At 47.5% G+C, this 18,147-nt stretch overlaps 1 protein-coding gene across 4 annotated transcripts in view; it reads left to right on the top strand.

Moving 5' to 3' along the window:
* Positions 1–18,045, top strand: part of LOC128333535 (gastrokine-1-like) — a 40,283-nt gene extending 22,238 nt beyond the window's left edge. For 2 of the 4 annotated variants that reach the window (XM_053269055.1, XM_053269056.1), the window contains exons 3-7: positions 11,653–11,706; positions 15,220–15,357; positions 15,454–15,561; positions 17,027–17,165; positions 17,774–18,045. In XM_053269055.1, coding sequence (XP_053125030.1) covers positions 11,653–11,706; positions 15,220–15,357; positions 15,454–15,561; positions 17,027–17,165; positions 17,774–17,868 — 534 coding nt within the window. In that variant the 3' untranslated portion in view covers positions 17,869–18,045. The remainder of the gene's footprint in view (positions 1–11,652; positions 11,707–15,219; positions 15,358–15,453; positions 15,562–17,026; positions 17,166–17,773) is intronic. The other 2 variants (XM_053269058.1, XM_053269059.1) reach the window with 1 other exon arrangement.
* The last annotated feature ends 102 nt before the right edge of the window (positions 18,046–18,147 follow it).

Here is an 18,147-nt window from a genome sequence, read left to right as displayed (position 1 = left end):
CTGAACTTCAGCCCCAAAGTCCAGGGGCAAGAGCACCACTGCGTCTAGCTTCAAAATAAGTTGATGACTACTATGGTCAGTGGCAAATATTTGAAGTAGTAGAGAACTCTTCATTAGAGTAATGACACCCGTGGTAGCGCTTTCTCTGAAGTAAGAGGAAACCCGACCAGAATAACCACATACACTCCAAAACGTCAGTGAGAAAACTAGAGACTTCCTTATAACACTTCTGTTCTCATATCATGGGGGGCATGTTGAGAAGTGGGGAGCGTGAGACCAAATTCCAGACAATGCAATCTGAAATGTCTGCACTATGTTGGCCATTGAAAGAAAGGAGACTGTAGTCGATTGATTTCCAGCTTAATATTTGTAGGAACCACCTATCAATCTAGCAAGCAAAATCTGGAGTAACATTGGGAGGGGGAATACAGATCAATAGAGTGTAAAGCTGTGATTCTCAGTTTCTGGATTCGAGACACATTTGGAAGGCTTGGAGTCCTTGCAGGTGCCTTGCAGTAAATGGGATTTGCCCAGTACGTTCGTGTCTCTGAACAGACATCCCCCCACACCACCTGCCATCTTTCCCTCCACTCCTCTGGAACTTCTGGTTGGTGAAAGCCACAACCAGAAGACAGACGATGAAGCACGCTCTGGACAATCATTCCACTGGCATGATTCTGTGGGCAGAATTTCGTGACTGGCTGTTTGCAGAGCACACACGCTGGCTGGCGGCAGGGCCGACGAATGCGCAGAGGCCCAATTGCGGCCGCCTGCTTGCTGCAGACTTTTTCTCAAGCCTGCTTGGCAGAAGCAAGTGCTCTTGGGAGGTGTGGATGGCAGCTTATCTTGGCAAGTACATGGAACGCCTCCCCACTCCCCCCCCCAGCAGCCCCAGGTGCTAAAAAAGGGCTGGACTTATCTCCAGCTGGTGTCCGAGTGCCTGGCTCAGCGCCCTGAGTGATGCTGCTGGGGACCTCACATCCACGTCTCCGTGTCAAACACCTCAAAACATTCCCAGGGCAATGTGACAGTTCCTGATGTTTCCACTGCAGACTGCTGCACGTGTAATCCCATGACCCACCCTTACAGCAGCCATTAATGGATATGGTTAGATCAGTTTAATTCTAAACAGCAGGCTGCACGTCTCCCCGGGGCAGGTTTTTTGGGGAGATGGCCAAAAACCACCACTCCTGCTCCTGGCTGGGGAGGAGAGCTGGTCTTGTGGTAGCGAGCAGCATGAATTGTCCCCTTGCCAAGCAGGGCCCACCTTGGTTTGCATTTGGATGGGGTGACTACATGTGAGTGCTGTAAGATATGAGGCCATAGCTCCGTGAAAGAGTATCTGCCTGCTTGCATGCAGAAGGTTCCAAGTGCCCTCCCAGGCAGCATCTCCAGGTAGGTCTGGGAGAGACTCCTGCCTGCAACCTTGGATGGCTGCTGCCAGTCAGAGTAGACAGTACTGAGCTAGATGGACCAACTGAGTAGAAGGCAGCTTCCTGTGTTCCCCTGGAGTGTGTGTTGCATGTTTCCTGTGCCCCACCCCCAGGCTCCTGGAGAAGGTGCAAAAGAGGGCAACTAAGATGATCAGGGGCCCAGAGCACCTTCCTTATGAAGCAAGGCTACAACACCTGGGGCTTTTTCGTTTAGAAAAAAGATGACTGCGGGGAGACATGATAGAGGTCGATAAAATCATGCATGGTGTGGAGAAAATGGATAGAGAGAAATTCTTCTCCCTCTCGCATAACACTAGAACCAGGGATTATCCCATGAAATTGATTGCCAGGAAATCTAGAACCAACAAATGGAAATACTTTTCCACACAACACATCACCCACTTGTGGAATTCTCTGCCACAAGATGTGGTGACAGCCAACAACCTGGATGGCTTTAAGAGGGGTTTGGATAACTTCATGGAGGAGAGGTCTACCAATGGCTACTAGTCGGAGGGCTATAGGCCACCTCCAGCCTCAAAGGCAGGATGCCTCTGAGTACCAGTTGCAGGGGAGTAATGGCAGGAGGGAGGGCACACCCTCAACTCCTGCCTGTAGGCTACCAGCGGCATCTGGTGGGCCACTGTGCGAAACAGGAGGCTGGACTAGATGGGTCTCCTTGGGCCTGATCCAGCAGGGTTGTTCTTATGTTCATTAGTCTGGATGTCAGCCAGTGAAGGTAATTCTGCAGCCGGCAGTACCAATTCAGCAAAGGTCAGGGGGTGCAAGGCGGGGCCAATCCATCCCGTCCTATAAAGCTGCTGGTTCTGACCTGTTGACTCTTCAGTCTGAGCAACTCCTTAATCTGCTTCAGGTGGATTTGTGGCTGTCTGCTTGCCTCCAGACCAGCAGGCCCTGACACACCCCACCAGAGTTAAAAGGAGAATGCAGCCATACCTGGGGAAATGTCCCCTTGCTCCAAATTCTGGGAGGGGTGTGCAGTGGCAGAGGGACTGATCCTCTTGCTTTTGTGCTGACCCCCATAGCTACATAGCTAGGAGAGGAGAGCTGGTCTGGTGGTAGCAAGCATGACTTGTCCCCATAGCTAAGCAGGGTCTGCCCTGGTTGCATTTCAATGGGAGACTAGAAGTGTGAGCACGGCAAGATATTCCCCCTCAGTGGATGGAACTGCTCTGGGAAGAGCATCTAGGTCCCAGGTCCCCTCCCTGGAAGCATCTCCAGATAGGGCTGAGAGAGATTCCTGCCTGCAACCTTGGAGAAGCCGCTGCCAGTCTGTGAAGACAATACTGAGCTAGATAGACCAATAGTCTGACTCAGTATATGGCAGCTTCCTATGTTCCTATGTACGGTTTTTAGAAGGCTACGATAGTGGGGGTCATTTGGCTGAAATTGGGGGGAATCAGGTATGGGCTTTGTGGATTCCATTAAGCCCCACTCCAAACTGTCCTAATTTGATCACTGCCTTATTGTTGGGTGAAGAGTCTTTATTATTATTATTATTATTATTATTATTATTTTATTTTACATTTATATCCCGCTCTTCCTCCAAGGAGCCCAGAGCGGTGTACTACATACTTGAGTTTCTCTTTCACAACAACCCTGTGAAGTAGGCTAGGCTGAGAGAGAAGTGACTGGCCCAGAGTCACCCAGCTGAATGGGGATTTGAACTCGGGTCTCCCCGGTCCTAGTCCAGCACTCTAACCACTACACCACGCTGGCTCTCAGATGATTGCAGTGACTCCCCCCCTCCCCAGCTACCCCTCCCCCAGTCTTTTAATCTCATTAAAGACTTGAACCACACTGTTGTCTGACAAACAATGGTGAAAATCTGCCGTGAGAATTGTTTGTGTCTCTTGTATTTACATGGTGCTTCCTGGCCAAAAGAGAGCAGAACTACAAATCAGCTGGAGTGGTGTCATCAGGTTCCCTTCCTCCTGCTGTATTCCCTGCCACCTAGTGGCCACTTCGCTTCGCTGTGGCGTTACTCTGAAGGGTTGCTTAAATTTAGCAGGGCTTCCATTGAGTTATTTCATCTGGATTTCAGCCAGTGAGTTGTGCCAGCCAAAGGGCTCCCAAAGATGACCGCTTCAAGCGATGCAGCATTTGGAATTGCAGTGATGAGATTGTGGGTCATTGATGGGAGGTTGCAACTGGCAAAGATGGGGGGCGGGGGGCTTGCAAAACGCTGTCCCTGGGGGTTGACTGATAGCTTCAGCTAGTCAGGTCTGCACAACATAAGACCCGGGGCCCAGATCCGATCCGCAGGAACATTCTTACTGGCCCCCAGGGTAGAAATGTCGTGCAGCATCATAGAAGCTGGAAACTGCCTTGCAGTGCCATCCTGTGATGGGTGTTTAATTGGAAATACTTCCCACAGCGTACCTAGTAAGGCTTACTTCCCAGTAAGCATGCCTAGATTGCAGCCTGAAAGTCAGGGGCGTAGTGTCCGTTGGACAAGCAGGGACAAATGTCCCTGGGCCCGATGGGTCAGGGGGCCCCCAAGGAGACCTCCCCACCACCGCCCCTGTCCTGTCCCGCTGCGCCGCTGCCACCCCCCCTGATGCTTCTTAACTTGGCCTCCGGCTGTGGGGGAGTGGGAGGGTGATTGAGTGGGACAGGCGGTAGGTGTGGTGGCCCTCTTTATCGACAGAGCTTGACCCTTCCTGGGCGTGGGGTGGAATCCCAGGGAAAACTCTCTTTACTTTGCTATTGGATAAGTACAAAAATCTTCCACGTGTAAGCCTACATGTGGTGAGAAAATTGATAGCTGCTGAACGTTTGAGGACGTGTTTGCCCCAAAGAAATCCCCCTTCAGCCTCTGCCTTTCCTCAGTTAAAAACCAACTCAGAGAGGTTTGTAAAAAGAAAAGATCTTTTTTTTAAACCCCAGTATTATTCAATTACTACAGACTGCTTCCATCTGAGGCTTCTAGATTTCTTAGATACACTCAAAAATACCTAGTAGGTTACAAAAATAGGTTGTCTTAATGCACGCTTATAGAATCTTTTTCAATGCCCTAGGTAGGATGGGCGTGGGCTAGTGTTTCTTATTTTAATTACCTTACAGGTAAACAATAATAGAACAGTATCAGGAATATGCAAAAGCGCACACACTAAAGAAATATAATATCCCTAACACAGTCTGACTAAACAAACTTCTCCCTATGCTAAACTTCCCAAAGCCATAAATCCTGGCTCCTTGCCTTGAACTCACCAAACGCCTGATGAGAATTCAAGCTTCCTGCCATCCTGTCTTTCAAGGATCTGCAGAGTTATTCTCCTGCAGCCAACCTCCATGGCCACATGTCCTTCTCGGCACCTCCAACCTAGCTTCTTCTCTAAGAAAGAACTCCCTTCTTCCTGGCAACAGCTCTCTAGGTCCCACCTACCTGATGTGCTGATTGGCTGAGCCCTGGAGTTCACCAGCCTGTCAGTCAAGATAAGTGTTCACTTCCAGTTAACTCTTTAGAGGGAGGGGAGGTTGATCACTACAAGATGCATTTAATTCTTAAAGCTAAGCTGAGATGATTCTCTTAATGTGTTTCGGATGGCAGGGCTGCCAACACAGATCGCTGTGGATGGAAGTAGGCTTTAAAAGTATATCTCTGGCTTCTATTTCGCACTCTCCCTTGCTGACTGAAGGACACACCTCAAATATTGAACAAGAACTTGCATATATATGTTCTCTGTTAGTTTTCAAGGCAGTGCCGTGCAGCAGATTTGGCTCAGGAATAAGTGCATTATTCATACAAGAAGCCTTAGTGGAAATCTGTCAGGCACATTATTGCATTCCGCAGTATGATGTGGTTTGACTTGAGACAGGTGGATAAAGTGTTCTTGTGCACTCAGGGAGATGGAGACGACACCACTTATCTTGTATTCTTTAGATGTTTACTCATTGCACTGACTGGAAAGGTGTAGTTTTGCTGGTATATAAGTGGAATTGTGTTTCAACTGTGATTGCTAGTTATGCTGCTTGTGTTAGCGTTAAAAGCAATCTGACACTATAATTATCATTATGCAAGACTACGACATCTCCAGAATCCAGGTTCACTTCCTGTTCAAGGGGCTGTTGGAACAATGATAGGCTATGCAGGTGCCTGGTGGACTGTACCCTTTGAGTAGCATTCATGGTTGTCCTTCATCTGGAAGAGGAGTGCCTGCATACTCCAAGGAAAGACCCCTGATCCAGACTAAGGACAACTGTGGAGTGGCCCAATGTTAATGAGCAGGAGGAACTGCCATTGTGGCAGTGTGGTGTAGTGGTTAGAGTGCTGGACTAGGACCGGGGAGACCCGAGTTCAAATCCCCATTCAGCCATGATGTTTGCTGGGTGACTCTGGGCCAGTCACTTCTCTCTCAACCTAACCTACTTCACAGGGTTGTTGTGAGGAGAAACCTAAGTATGTAGTACACTGCTCTGGGCTCTTTGGAGGAAGAGCGGGATATAATATGCAAATAATAATAATAATAATAATAAATAATTTTCTTGTTCTGTCTCATGCTTCAGAATGCCCTGGGTTAGATCTAAGTTATCATGCCAATATTGTAGCTGATTATTGCTGATTATTGCTGTTTCCTGCCTTCAAACAATCTCTAAAACACAGAGTTCCAACTGAGTCCCTTTGTTAGACTAAAGGGAAGGGCCAGGAAACTACATAAAATCTAACAATGAACCACACAACAGTAATGCAATAATCGCCACTGGAATGCTGACTCATACATTGATTTCAATTACTTCAAAGTGATGCAGTTTTTTGTGCTCTCAAATAAAACCTGCAGAAGGTTTCTGCATCAATGGTAACTTGATATGAGCCAGAAGGCAACTGGCAATAAGCATATTGTATTAAAGGGTTTGGGAATAATAGCAATTAACCTGTTATAATGTTATCTATCTATTCACAAGTATTTCACAATCATGAATAGTCTAGAACCTATTCTTTTGTATCGGATGGATGGATGGATTAAGTGCCATCAAGTCAGTGTCGACTCTTAGCAACCACAGAGATAGATTCTCTCCAGGATGATCTGTCTTTAACTTGGCCTTGAAGGTCTCTTGGTGGTGCATTCATTGCTGTCGTAATTGAGTCCATCCACCTTGCTGCTGGTCATCCTCTTCTTCTCTTTCCTTCAACTTTTCCCATCATTATGGACTTCTCAAGGGAGCTGGATCTTCTCATAATGTGTCCAAAGTATGATAGTTTGAGCCTGGTTTGTGCCTCGAGTGAAAACTCTGGATTGAGTTGTCCTAGGATAAATTTGTTTGTTTTCCTGCCTGACCATGGTTTCCTCAAAAGTCTTCTCCGGCACCAAAATGCAAAAGCATCAATGCTTTTTCTATCTTGCTTCTTCAAAGTCCAGCTTTCACATCCATAGAGCGTCACGGGAAAAACCATGGTCTGAACTATTCTAATCTTTGTAGGTGTAGACACGTTATAGCATCTAAATGGATGGATCTAAATCTAATGGATTACCTGCTCATATATGAACTTGCCTAGTCATTGAAATAATCTTTGAAGGTCCTTCTTGGAGTTCCTTACCTTGAGGTTCCTCAGGGCTGTCCAGATATAGGGCTTTTTCTATTGTGACACTCCATTTTTGAAACTTGCTCCCCAGAGAGGCCCACCTGAAACTTTTAAGACTTTGATGCCAGGCCAAAAAAGCTTTAATCTTTAACTTGTGGGAAAAGTTGAAGTTCCATTTATTTCCCTACTATCTTCAATTAGTATCTTCAATTGATTACAATGAATACATCTGATATTGATTAAAATAATCATATGACTGCTACAGGGGACTTATGTGAGCACAGAGATGTTCTTGCATATCAAGTCAAAACACATAAATTGGAAGGATATCATATTTTGTAATTCTACTATTTATTTATTTATTTATTTATTTGATTAGATTTATTTCTTGTTTACACAGTCAGACAGGTGTTATTGACTGGTTTCGTTTATCCAGACATCGAGTCCTTCCCAAGGACCTGGGATGCCAGAATTTTGTCAACTGTTATAGATATCGTCGCAGAATATAGGCTGTTCCCAGTAAAGCTGCTTTTTGTAACTGGCTGATGGTGATTTCTGTGGCCCTAATGGTGTTGAGGTGCTCTTCAAGGTCTTTTGGAACTGCACGCAGGGCGCCAATTACCACTGGGATTATTTGGGTCTTCTTCTGCCACAGCCTTTCAATTTCAATTTGTAGATCTTTGTATTTGGTGATTTTTTTCTATTTCTTTTTCTTCTATTCTGCTATCCCCTGGTATTGCTATGTTGATTATTTTGACTTGTTTTTCTTTCTTCTTGACTACAGTTATATCTGGTGTATTGTGTGGCAGATGTTTGTCTGTTTGTAGTCGGAAGTCCCATAATATTTTTACATCTTCATTTTCTTCAACTTTTTCAATTTTATGGTCCCACCAATTCTTGGCTACAGGTAGCTTGTATTTTTTGCAGATGTTCCAGTGTATCATCCCTGCTACCTTGTCATGCCTTTGTTTGTAGTCAGTCTGTGCGATCTTCTTACAACAGCTGATCAGGTGGTCCACTGTTTCATCTGCTTCTTTACAAAGGCGGCACTTGCTGTTTGTTGTGGATTTTTCGACTTTTGCTCTTATTGCATTTGTTCTTAGTGCCTGTTCTTGTGCAGCCAGTATTAAACCCTCTGTTTCTTTCTTCAAGTTGCCATTCTTAAGCCATTGCCCCCAGTGAGGCACTACCTTGACGTGGTTGTGGGGCTTGCGTGATCTGAGGAAGGTGAGAGCTATGCCAGAGGTCCAACCATACTGGACAGGTCTCACCAGAGGAGCCAGACAAAGAGTGCCTCTCCCATCAACAATATGGTGAGACGTAACTTTAATAAATCTATACCGGATCGGTTGTTGCCCGGGTCAACAAGGACCGCACCAGGTGCTATAGTCCCTGGACATCTGGTGGCAAGTGGGCAACAGGACTCAGGATCTTCAGTTGTGCAACCAGGGCTGGAGACAGCAAAGCTACTGGAAGAAATGTCGCTTAACCAAAAAAAATATACAAAAAATGTCAACAAGGAAATAATGATGATGATGATGATGATTTTACATTTATATCCCGCTCTTCCTCCAAGGAGCCCAGAGCGGTGTACTATACCACCCTTCCAAAATGGCTCAGGGTGGTTTACAATTAAAACAAACCACTAAAACAATAAAGAGCTAAAACAAATTAAAAACAATATAACAACAATTAACAATTTAAAAACAATTAAACAATTACAGTGATTAATGTAATTGGTTTAGTGGTTACCAGTTTTAGTGGTTAGCAGCACAGCTTTCATATTAGGAAGCATGAAGAAAATTGATTAAATACTATAACTGAATGTCTGACCTATACAGAGACCATAAGAAACTATTGACTGGAGAAACCTATAACTTCTTGTTAGATGCTGTAATTGATGGCAATGTTAATCATTTTTGTCATAAATGGGTCAAAGGTAGGACGCTAGATTCCTATTGAAGCCAGCATGACTCTCTTCTACTTTTGGAAATTGGGGGGTGATGGGAGTTGCAGTCCAACTTCATCTGGGGACCTAAGTCTGAGTGCCCTTGAAATAGTTGAACTGAGTTTTGAAATGGGGGAGAACTTGGAACAGCAGCCCTTGATTTGAAGAGCAGCACTCCAGAAAGTGGCGATGGTGCCCATTAGCGGGCGGCGGCAGCTTGGCATTCTTCACTCTCACTTCAGCTGGGGCACGTCAAGGAAACACGCTTTCAATCATCCTGTTTCCACCCTGCCATGCCCAAATCTGCTCCTCTGCTCTTGTGGCTGTCAGCATGACATACTTCACACAGAGGCCTTCTCAGCACTCAAGAACTTGCCTGCCTGGCTCTGTGAGAACCAAACATGCTGCAGGGTGGCATTTCCAAAGCGGCAGAGACTAAACTGCTGCTCCCGTCCATTCAACAGACCCGTGTGTCTCAGCCCAGTTCAGAAGGTTATGAGTCCCCTTTGGCGGAGGACATTGGGCAGTTGTGGAGTTGCGTATTGGCTGGCTTCCAGGTATGGTCTGTTAAGAGCCGGACCTAGTCAGCTCTGAAACCAAGGAACATTTCCGTCTGCCAATGGATCTGTAATATCTTGGTCTGAAAGAGTATTATTGTGTTCGCACAAATCTCCAGTTGCAGTTAAATTAGATTATTCACAAATGTTAATCTGTTCATTGTAATGAGTTGAAGTCAGCCAGGGGATAACTGGGCTCAACCTTGTCTTAGAAGATTAATCAAGACATCCATGTCCTTGTCATGCACCCGCCCACAGCAGGACATGGGGTGGAGAGTTTGGGAGAAGAGCTGGGTTGGATTGGGAAGCAGCACTGACCCAGGTACATGGTGATCCCTGGCCGTTGGGAAGCCCTGCACTGGGTGGGCCAGAAGAACCCCAGAATGCCCCGGAAGTGATCCTATATTGTCACAAAATTTTGCTCTTTGTCGGTGGGCAGGGGGAGATAGCAGCTCTCAGCTGTGTCAGGACCCATCCAGACAGACCCGACTTGGAGGAGCCCCTTGAGGAGGAGGAGGATGTGTGTACACTCGCTCCATCTGAGATGAGAGCCCTCTAGAGCAGGGAGAGGAAACCTTGGGTCTCCAGCTGGGGTTGAACTACAACTCCCATCAGCCTCAGCCACAATAAATTGGAGAGCTAAAGTTTCTTACCCCTGCTCTAGAGCCATCCGACCCTGTGCCATCTGACCTCTCCTTCAGTTGCCCCCCCACACACACACACAAGAACCCTGGGGTCCTGTTGCCTCCAGCAGGGTCCTTGTCCTGTCCCTAGAATCCCCTCCATCCCCCCTGGAAGCCCAGGAGCAGAGGAAACACCATGCCAGGGCTGAGTAACCCCGGAAGCAAGGTGCTCACCTGGATGCCTGGGGTCTCCCTCCAGATGAGCCTCCTCGGGAAGAGGGGGAGGCGAGTTCAGGTGCCTGTTTTGGAACAAGGCCAGCTTGAGCTCCAGAAAGAGGCCGGCTCCTTGCTTCTCCATTGTCCCTCCATTTGCAGCCAGCCTTTGCTGGTTCCACCGCTCCATCTTGGAGCTCCTCTGCCCTCAGCTGCTGTTGCCTTTGCCAGACCTGGCGACGGACAAGCAGGTGAGTCTGCAGCCGCCCTCTCAGTCTTGGCAAAATGGTGGCTGCTGAGAGGACGGCCATTGCTGCTACGACCACCAGGCAATCTGCCCATCACTCCCCCCTTTGCGCCTTCCAAGCTTTTGACTTCTGAGCGTTCCCCGCCCCCCCCCCCCCCGGTTTCTGAAAGTACCAGGTGAAATTTCACACCAGGCCTTACATTGAGGCTGAAGCATTCATGTGAGGAGGTACAGTGGTGGCACAGTGGTAAAACTGCCGCCCTGTAACCAGAAGGTTACAAGTTCGATCCTGACCAGGGGCTCAAGGTTGACTCAGCCTTCCATCCTTCCGAGGTCGGTAAAATGAGTACCCAGAATGTTGGGGGCAATATGCTAAATCATTGTAAACCGCTTAGAGAGCTCCGGCTATAGAGCGGTATATAAATGTAAGTGCTATTGCTATTGCTATTGCTATACATTTCATTCTGTCCAGTGGGAAATACTTGTGAGTCATTATATTCAGGATCAGGTTTGAATCTGTCTAAAACAAAAGATTAGATTATTTATCGGCAACTTTTTCTTGGGATAAATGCCAACCTGGAGCCATTTCAGAGCCACAAATATTTCCTATCGCTCCGGACCTTGGAATTGCTGATATGGAAACCCTATATATATTTATGCATCAAGTCCAAGGTTTTTCTTTCCTGTTTTCTGGAACATCAGACAGGTGGCTGCAATGAAAATCTTGGTAAGTAAAGTTTACAGCTTCAGGATGACGATCCTCCATTTGCAGTGTCTTCAGTGAATGTGATTGTGTCGCAAGAGCAGATATAAGGATTAGATATATTCCTAGACTAACTGCAGCTGTTAATGAAGATCCCAAATAATGCAGATGTCACAGACTGAGACAATATCCCTCTGCATACCAGCTGCCTTGGGGCAGAGAACAGGACCAAACAATTGCCACCAGGTCCTGCTTGTGGCCGCCCAGATTCTGAGCCAGATGTGCCCTGGTCTTCGGAATCAGATACAGAAAATAGTCCATGTTTTGTTAATGTTTCTGAGATGCCATTGAACATGCCATGAATGAGTACTTGATCTCTCCTTCAGGTAGTTGTTGCTGGGTTTCTTGGACTCTTCCAGACTTGGTCTTTAGCCAGTTACGTAAGTTGTCATTTTCCTAAAGGTTCTGCTGGTGGTGGTGGTGGTAAGAGTCTGATAGCATGTGCAGATTTGCCACAGTTTGGGTGGGCCCCATGGCTGAGCCCTGCACAGATGCTTGCCTGTCAGAGATCTAACCAAGGATGCTTTTCATGGTGATGGGAAGAGCTGCACCACTTGCCTTTCTGCCTAGCAGGCATCTGTGAAAGGCACCAGAGCCCTGCCCAAACAAAATGTGGCAACCCTGGGCAGACATAAAACCAGTTTTGAAACAACTGCAGAATTAAAGCAGCAGTGGCCAAGGAAGATGCTTTGTTTAGAAGCTGCACAAGGACTACTTCAAACTGCCTGCCACTCTGGATTCATTCTAGTCTGCTCATATTCTCTTCATAACACGCTCACCCTCACCCATCTGACCATTATTTTATCAAATCAGTCGGCTGCAGTGATCAACCAATGGGAGCAAATGGTTGGGAAATAGATGGCAACCACATTTGAAGGAGATACACATCAGCAGAGCTTGAGAAAGAGCAAGGCACTCCCTGCCTCCTAAGGCAAGGGGCAGAGGTGTGTGTGTGTGTGTGTGTGTGTGTGTGTGTGTGTGTGTGTGTATGCGCACGTGCAGAAAGAGCACCTGGGAAGACGGAGAGGGGACAGGTTTGGATTGATAACTGGCTGAAGGACAAGTAGCAGAGGGTGGGAATAAATGGACAGTCTTCACAAGGGAGGGAAGTAAGAGGTCCCCAGAGAGATCTGTACTGGGACCAATGCTCTTTAACTTGTTCATAAATAATCTAGAAGTTGGAGTAAGCAGCAAAATGGCCAGATTTGCAGATGACACCAAACTATTCAAGGTAGTGAACTCCAAAGCAGATTATGACGAGGAGCTCCAAAAGGATCTCTCCAAACTGGGGGAGTGGGTGACAAAATGGCAAATGCGGTTCAATGTAATCAAGTGTAAAGTGATACATATCGGGGCAAAAAACCCCAACTTCAAATATTTGCTGATGGGGCCTGAGCACTGCAGTCAGTGACTGACCAGGAGGGAGATCTTGAGGTTGTGGTGGACAGCTCATTGAAAGCGTCGACTCAGTGCGTGGCAGCTGTGAAAAAGACACATTCCATGCTAGGGATCATTAGGAAGGGAATAGAAAATAAAAATGCTTTTATACAAATCTGTGATGCAGCCACATTTGGAGTACTGAGTACATTTCTGGTCACTGTATCTTAAGGAGGACATTGTAGAACTGGAAGAGGGCAACCAAGATGATCAGGGGCCTGGAGCAAGGCTACAGCATCTGGGGCTTTTTAATTTGGAAAAGAGGTGTTTATGGGGAGACATGACAAAGTTGTATAAAATGATGCATGGAGTGGAGAGTTTGGACAGAGAGATTTTTCTCCCTCTCTCACAGCACTAGAACCAGGAGTCATCCCATGAAATGGAAGCCCAGGAAATTTAGGACTGAAAAAAGGAAGTACTTTTTAACACATCTAATTAATCTATGGAATTCTCTGCCACGGGATGTGGTGATGGCCACCAGCTTGGATGGCTTTAAAAGGGGCTTGGACAAATTCATGGAGGACAGGTCTATCAATGGGAGGAGAGCTGGTCTTGTGATAGCAAGCATGATGTGTCCCCTTAGCTAAGCAGGGTCCGCCCTGGTTACATATGAATGGGAGACCTGATGTGTGAGCACTGTAAAGTATTACCCTCAGGGGATGGAGCCGCTCTGAGAAGAGCAGAAAGTTCCAAGTTCTCTCCCTGGCAGCATCTCCAAGACAAGGCTGAGAGAGATTCCTGCCTGCAACCTTGGAGAAGCCGCTGCCAGTCTGGGTAGACAATACTGAGCTAGATGGACCAATGGTCTGACTCAGTATATGGCAGCTTCCTATGCTCCCTAAGAATGACTACTATTTTGGCTATAAGCCACCTCCAGCCTCAGAGGTAGGATGCCTCTAAATACCAGTTGTAGGGGAACAGCAGCACCAAGAGAGGTGGTGTTTGCTCACCTCTTGCCTGTGGGTTTCTCAGAGGCATCTGGTGGGCCACTGTGTGAAATGGGATGCTGGATTAGATGGGCCTCCTTGGGCCTGATCCAGAACAGCAGGGCTGTTCTTAGCTGAGGGCTGGAGGTCCCTGGGGGTGCAGCAGGGCTCCTCTCTGGGGACCTGAGATGATCTGACTTTGCAGGCTGAAGCCATACTAGTTAGCCCCTGATAACTGACCTCTTTGAAGTGGTGGCTCTCAATTTTCAATGCCTTTTTTATGATCACAGCTGGTGGCTCTCTGGCACGTAGCCGGAAGAGAGCAGCTGCCCCACTGAGCCCAGCAGAGCATCCCTTCCAGTCGCTGTTGCTGGGGTCCCTCTTGTGTTTCTCTTTGCATTGTGAGCCCCTTTGGGACAGGGAATCATCCTCTCTTTCTTCTCATTCTTTTTGCCGTGTAAACTGCTCTGTGAGCTTTTGCTGAAAAGTGGCTGAAGAATTATAATATTCATATTATTATAAATAATAGTGGCCAACATCCCAACTGTGCACAAAAAACCAAAACAAACCAAAACAAAAAACAAAACATGGGAGAAGCCCCGGTGCTTCTGGAAAGTCCAGCTAACTAACTTCCACTGCGGGCTCAGCTGTGAAGGCAAATCTCAACAACCTCCCCTTCCCCAGAAGTGCTCTGTGCCACCCAGAAATATGCCCCTGAGTGTTGCACAGCCCCCAGGGACATATTTTCAGGTGATGCAGAGGGCTTCCGGGGGAAGGGGAGGTTGTTGACATCCCCCCACACAGATACTAGCAGTGGTGCTGTCTTGGTGTGGAGCTCTTCAGAGGCGCTGGTGCAACATTGGTGCTTCTCCCATTGCCACAGTGCTTCTTGACTCAGGATGTCAGCTGATGCTGATAATACTTATTGAACAGGAATGCCTGCTGTTCCCCCACTTACGCTTGTCCAGTATGTTTGCAAATACCACACAGATGCCATAAGCAAAGGCACCATGGGTTCTTGAGGCTCCCTCATCCAAAAGAAACCAGACCCAAGCAGTGCTTCTCTTAGAACAGGGGTGTCAAACTGTGGCCCCCCAGCTCTTGTTGGCCTACAACTCCCAGCATCCCTCAGTAGCCAGGAAATCTGGGAGTTGTAGGCCAATAACAGCTGCAGGGCCACAGTTGGGCCACCCCTGCCTTAGGCAAGGGACACAACAGCACCCAGCCTGGGCAATGGGCTAGCCCAGGAATTCCCAGTTTGGGCTCTTCGGGTCCTATTGGACTCCAACTCCCCTTATCACCAGCCACAATGGTCAAAGCCTGGGAGTGATGGGAGTTGTAGTCCAACAACATCTGGGCCGCCCAGGTTGAGAGCCCCCGGGGAGCCCAGATATTTGGACACCTGAGCCAGAAAACTGAGAAGGCTGGTGGTGGTGGTGGTGGTGGTAGTAGTAGTAGTAGTCAACAACCCACGAGCTGAGATATGGAAAGGATTCTTCATTTTCTTCGATTCTGTTTTCTTAAACTCAGGTTGCACATGACAGCTACAATAGAAATGTCGGCGACAGCACCCATCAGGTTGTGGCCATCAACCTGCAGGGCCAAATGGCCACTATCCACAACTACAACGGGCGGAATGGATATGACGCTGTCTGGGATTACAGCATGGTAAGAAGCCAGGCATCCCGCGCTGTCCATGCGGTCAAGGCTGGCACGGATGCTGAAAGCCCTGCGGCTGAGACTCTGCTTCCTTGCATTCTCTAGGGCCTGTTTGCCACCAGACTCTTTCAGAAGAGAGTCTGTGTGGTGGCGATGATGGATTGGGAAACGTTCCCCGAGCTGGAGGCCCTTGGCTACTTCAAGGGGCAGAAGGTGAGATGCCAGCAGCGTCGTTGGGCCACAACTTGCCGATTAACCCCCTCGCCTTTAAGCCTGCTGCAGAGTCTCCCAATTCTGCTGGGTCCCTCCCTCACCTGATCGATCCACTTCTCTTCCCCACCTCCTATAAAGAGCGAATCAGGTCTTCAGGGGGACGGGGCCCACAGCTCAATGGCAGAGCACCTGCTTGGCATGCAGGAGACCCCCCGCTTCAGTCCCTGGCCGGGCAGCATCTCCAGGTAAGGCTGGGAGGGAAGCAGATGAAAATGACGATAACAAATATTTATATCCCGCTTTTCAACAAAAGTTCCCAAAGCAGTTTACATAGCTATAAACAAAATGGCTCCCTGTCCCTAAAGGGCTCACAGTCTAAAAGAGAAACATAAGACAGGCACCAGCAACAGGCACTGGAGAGAGACTTCGACCTGCAACTTTGGCGTGCTTGCTGCTGGTCAGAGGAGACAGTACTGAGCTAGCTGGACCGACGTGGTCCATCTTGGTCCGTCTGACTTGGGATGAGGCAGCTTCCTCTGTTCCTTCGCATCTTGGGTCCACAGCTCAGATGCACCTGAGCATCTGCTTGGCAGGCAGAAGGCTCCGTCCCTGGCAGCATCTCCAGGTAGGGCTGAGAGAGAGACGTCTACCTGAAACCTTGGGCGGCTGCTGCCAGTCAGGGTAGACAATACGGAGCTAGACATGGCCAAGGGCTGACTCGCCTTATACCAAGGCAACTTCCTCTGTTCAGATAACATCAGTTAAAACAAAACAAAACAAAACAAAAAAAACACAATAATAATAATTATTTATTATTTATTTATTCAGTTTTTATGCCACCCTTCCAAAATGGCTCGGGGCCATTTTACAATTACAATTTGTTTACAATTAAAACAAAACCACTAAAATCAGTTAACAATTAAAACAGAAATTATAAAACAGCGTAAAACAACAACAATTAACAATTAAAACATCATAAACCAGCCATTAGGCAATCAGAACAATTTAAAAAAAACACACACCTGAAAACCAGGTTACAACATTAAAACCAATTGCAACTATTTAAAAACCCTGGAAGGCCAGGCCAAACAGATAGGTTTTAAGGGCTCTCCTGAAGGCCAATAAAGAATTATAATTTAATGAAAACAAAACATCCAGTTACATTACAATTATTCCGCCAGCAGCTTCACCTTGGCCACGGACCCAGCCCAAAGAAAGGCATAAGCAAGGCCCACCAAGTTTCCATGAGAGAAAGTAGACAGCTTTGGTCTGACTCCGGAAAAGGCGGCTTTCTGCGTCTCTGTATTCCTTTTAGCAGGTGGGGGCTGACGACTGGGGCCCACATTTGTGGCTGAGTGAAAGGTGGGAGAAATGTCGGGCTCCTCTAAGCAAGTGTTTTGCCCAGCTGGTCACGGTGACTTCCCATCAGTGGCTTCTCTCTCTTTTCCCTTTCTCCTTGGTGCAGCTGGCAAAGGACACTCCTCAAGTCCATCACTTAAAATTCTTGATTGGCAAGACCCATGTCCAGAACACCGGTCAGTTTGGAGGCGCAATTGAGCAACTGTGCAGAGGGATCCCCACGTACTATGCTTCCCAGGAAGAAGGTGAGGAGGCATTCTTGGTCCCCTTCAGATGGCGCAGCAAGAAGCAAAGGGGCTAATCAGGAGATGATGAAGATCATAAGCAACCATTCATTACAACAACCAGCAGTTCACATGGCAGAGAGAGGGAGAGTTTCCCAGTCCCAAAGGGGCTGACTGTCTACAAAACGATCATGATGTAGGTTCCTGTCTGGAGCTTTGGTTGGGAATTGTAGTTCAACATTTGGTATTGCCCCTGAAGTATTATTCCAGGATTTTCAGACTGGTTTAAAATGTTAGTGTAGATATGGTTTAAGATGGTCCTGCAAGCAGGAGGGGGCATAGGCTGCTAGAGATGTGGCACTTGTATCCCAGACATTTCCCCCAGCAGAGGGCTGGTTTTAGAGGGGCGGTTTTCAGCCTTGAGTTCCCAGATGTTGTTGGACTACAGCTCCCATCATCCTGGCACAATGGAAATCTATTGTTGCAGTGGAAGATGGGTGTTGTAGTCCAACATCATTTGAGTACCCAAGGTAGAGAAGCCCTGCTCTAGAGGCCACCCATGACTTGATCACCACGGTACCTTCCCGGCTTCTTTCCTGATCCTGGTGTGCTTTTCCTCTTTTTTTTAGGAGCAGACCTGCTTATCCTGAGTTCAACTTGTACCAGTGCTGGGATCCAGCACTACTTGGGCATCTATCTTTGCGGCAATATTCCCAGCTGCTAAGATCTTGACGGTTTCTGCTGCAGTTCTGCACGGCAATTAATTTGTTCTCCCACCACCACCCCTCCTCCAGTTCTCCACACAGTGGCCCTCTTATTTCCCCGAGTCACGCCTTCCATTCACTGTTGGAGTTGCTTTGTTCTGAAGTCCATTCAGGCTTCTGGTAGCTAAATAAGAATTAAAAAAAAGCTTTCACCAAATGAATGGTTCTTGATTTCCATGAACTTGGAGTTTGAAGGAAGCCTTGATAATGGGCCAAAGGTCGGATGGCCCTGTGAGAGA

Source organism: Hemicordylus capensis, chromosome 8, assembly GCF_027244095.1.
Source record: "Hemicordylus capensis ecotype Gifberg chromosome 8, rHemCap1.1.pri, whole genome shotgun sequence".
Taxonomy (NCBI): domain Eukaryota; kingdom Metazoa; phylum Chordata; class Lepidosauria; order Squamata; family Cordylidae; genus Hemicordylus; species Hemicordylus capensis.
This window is presented reverse-complemented; position numbering and strand designations above follow the sequence as displayed.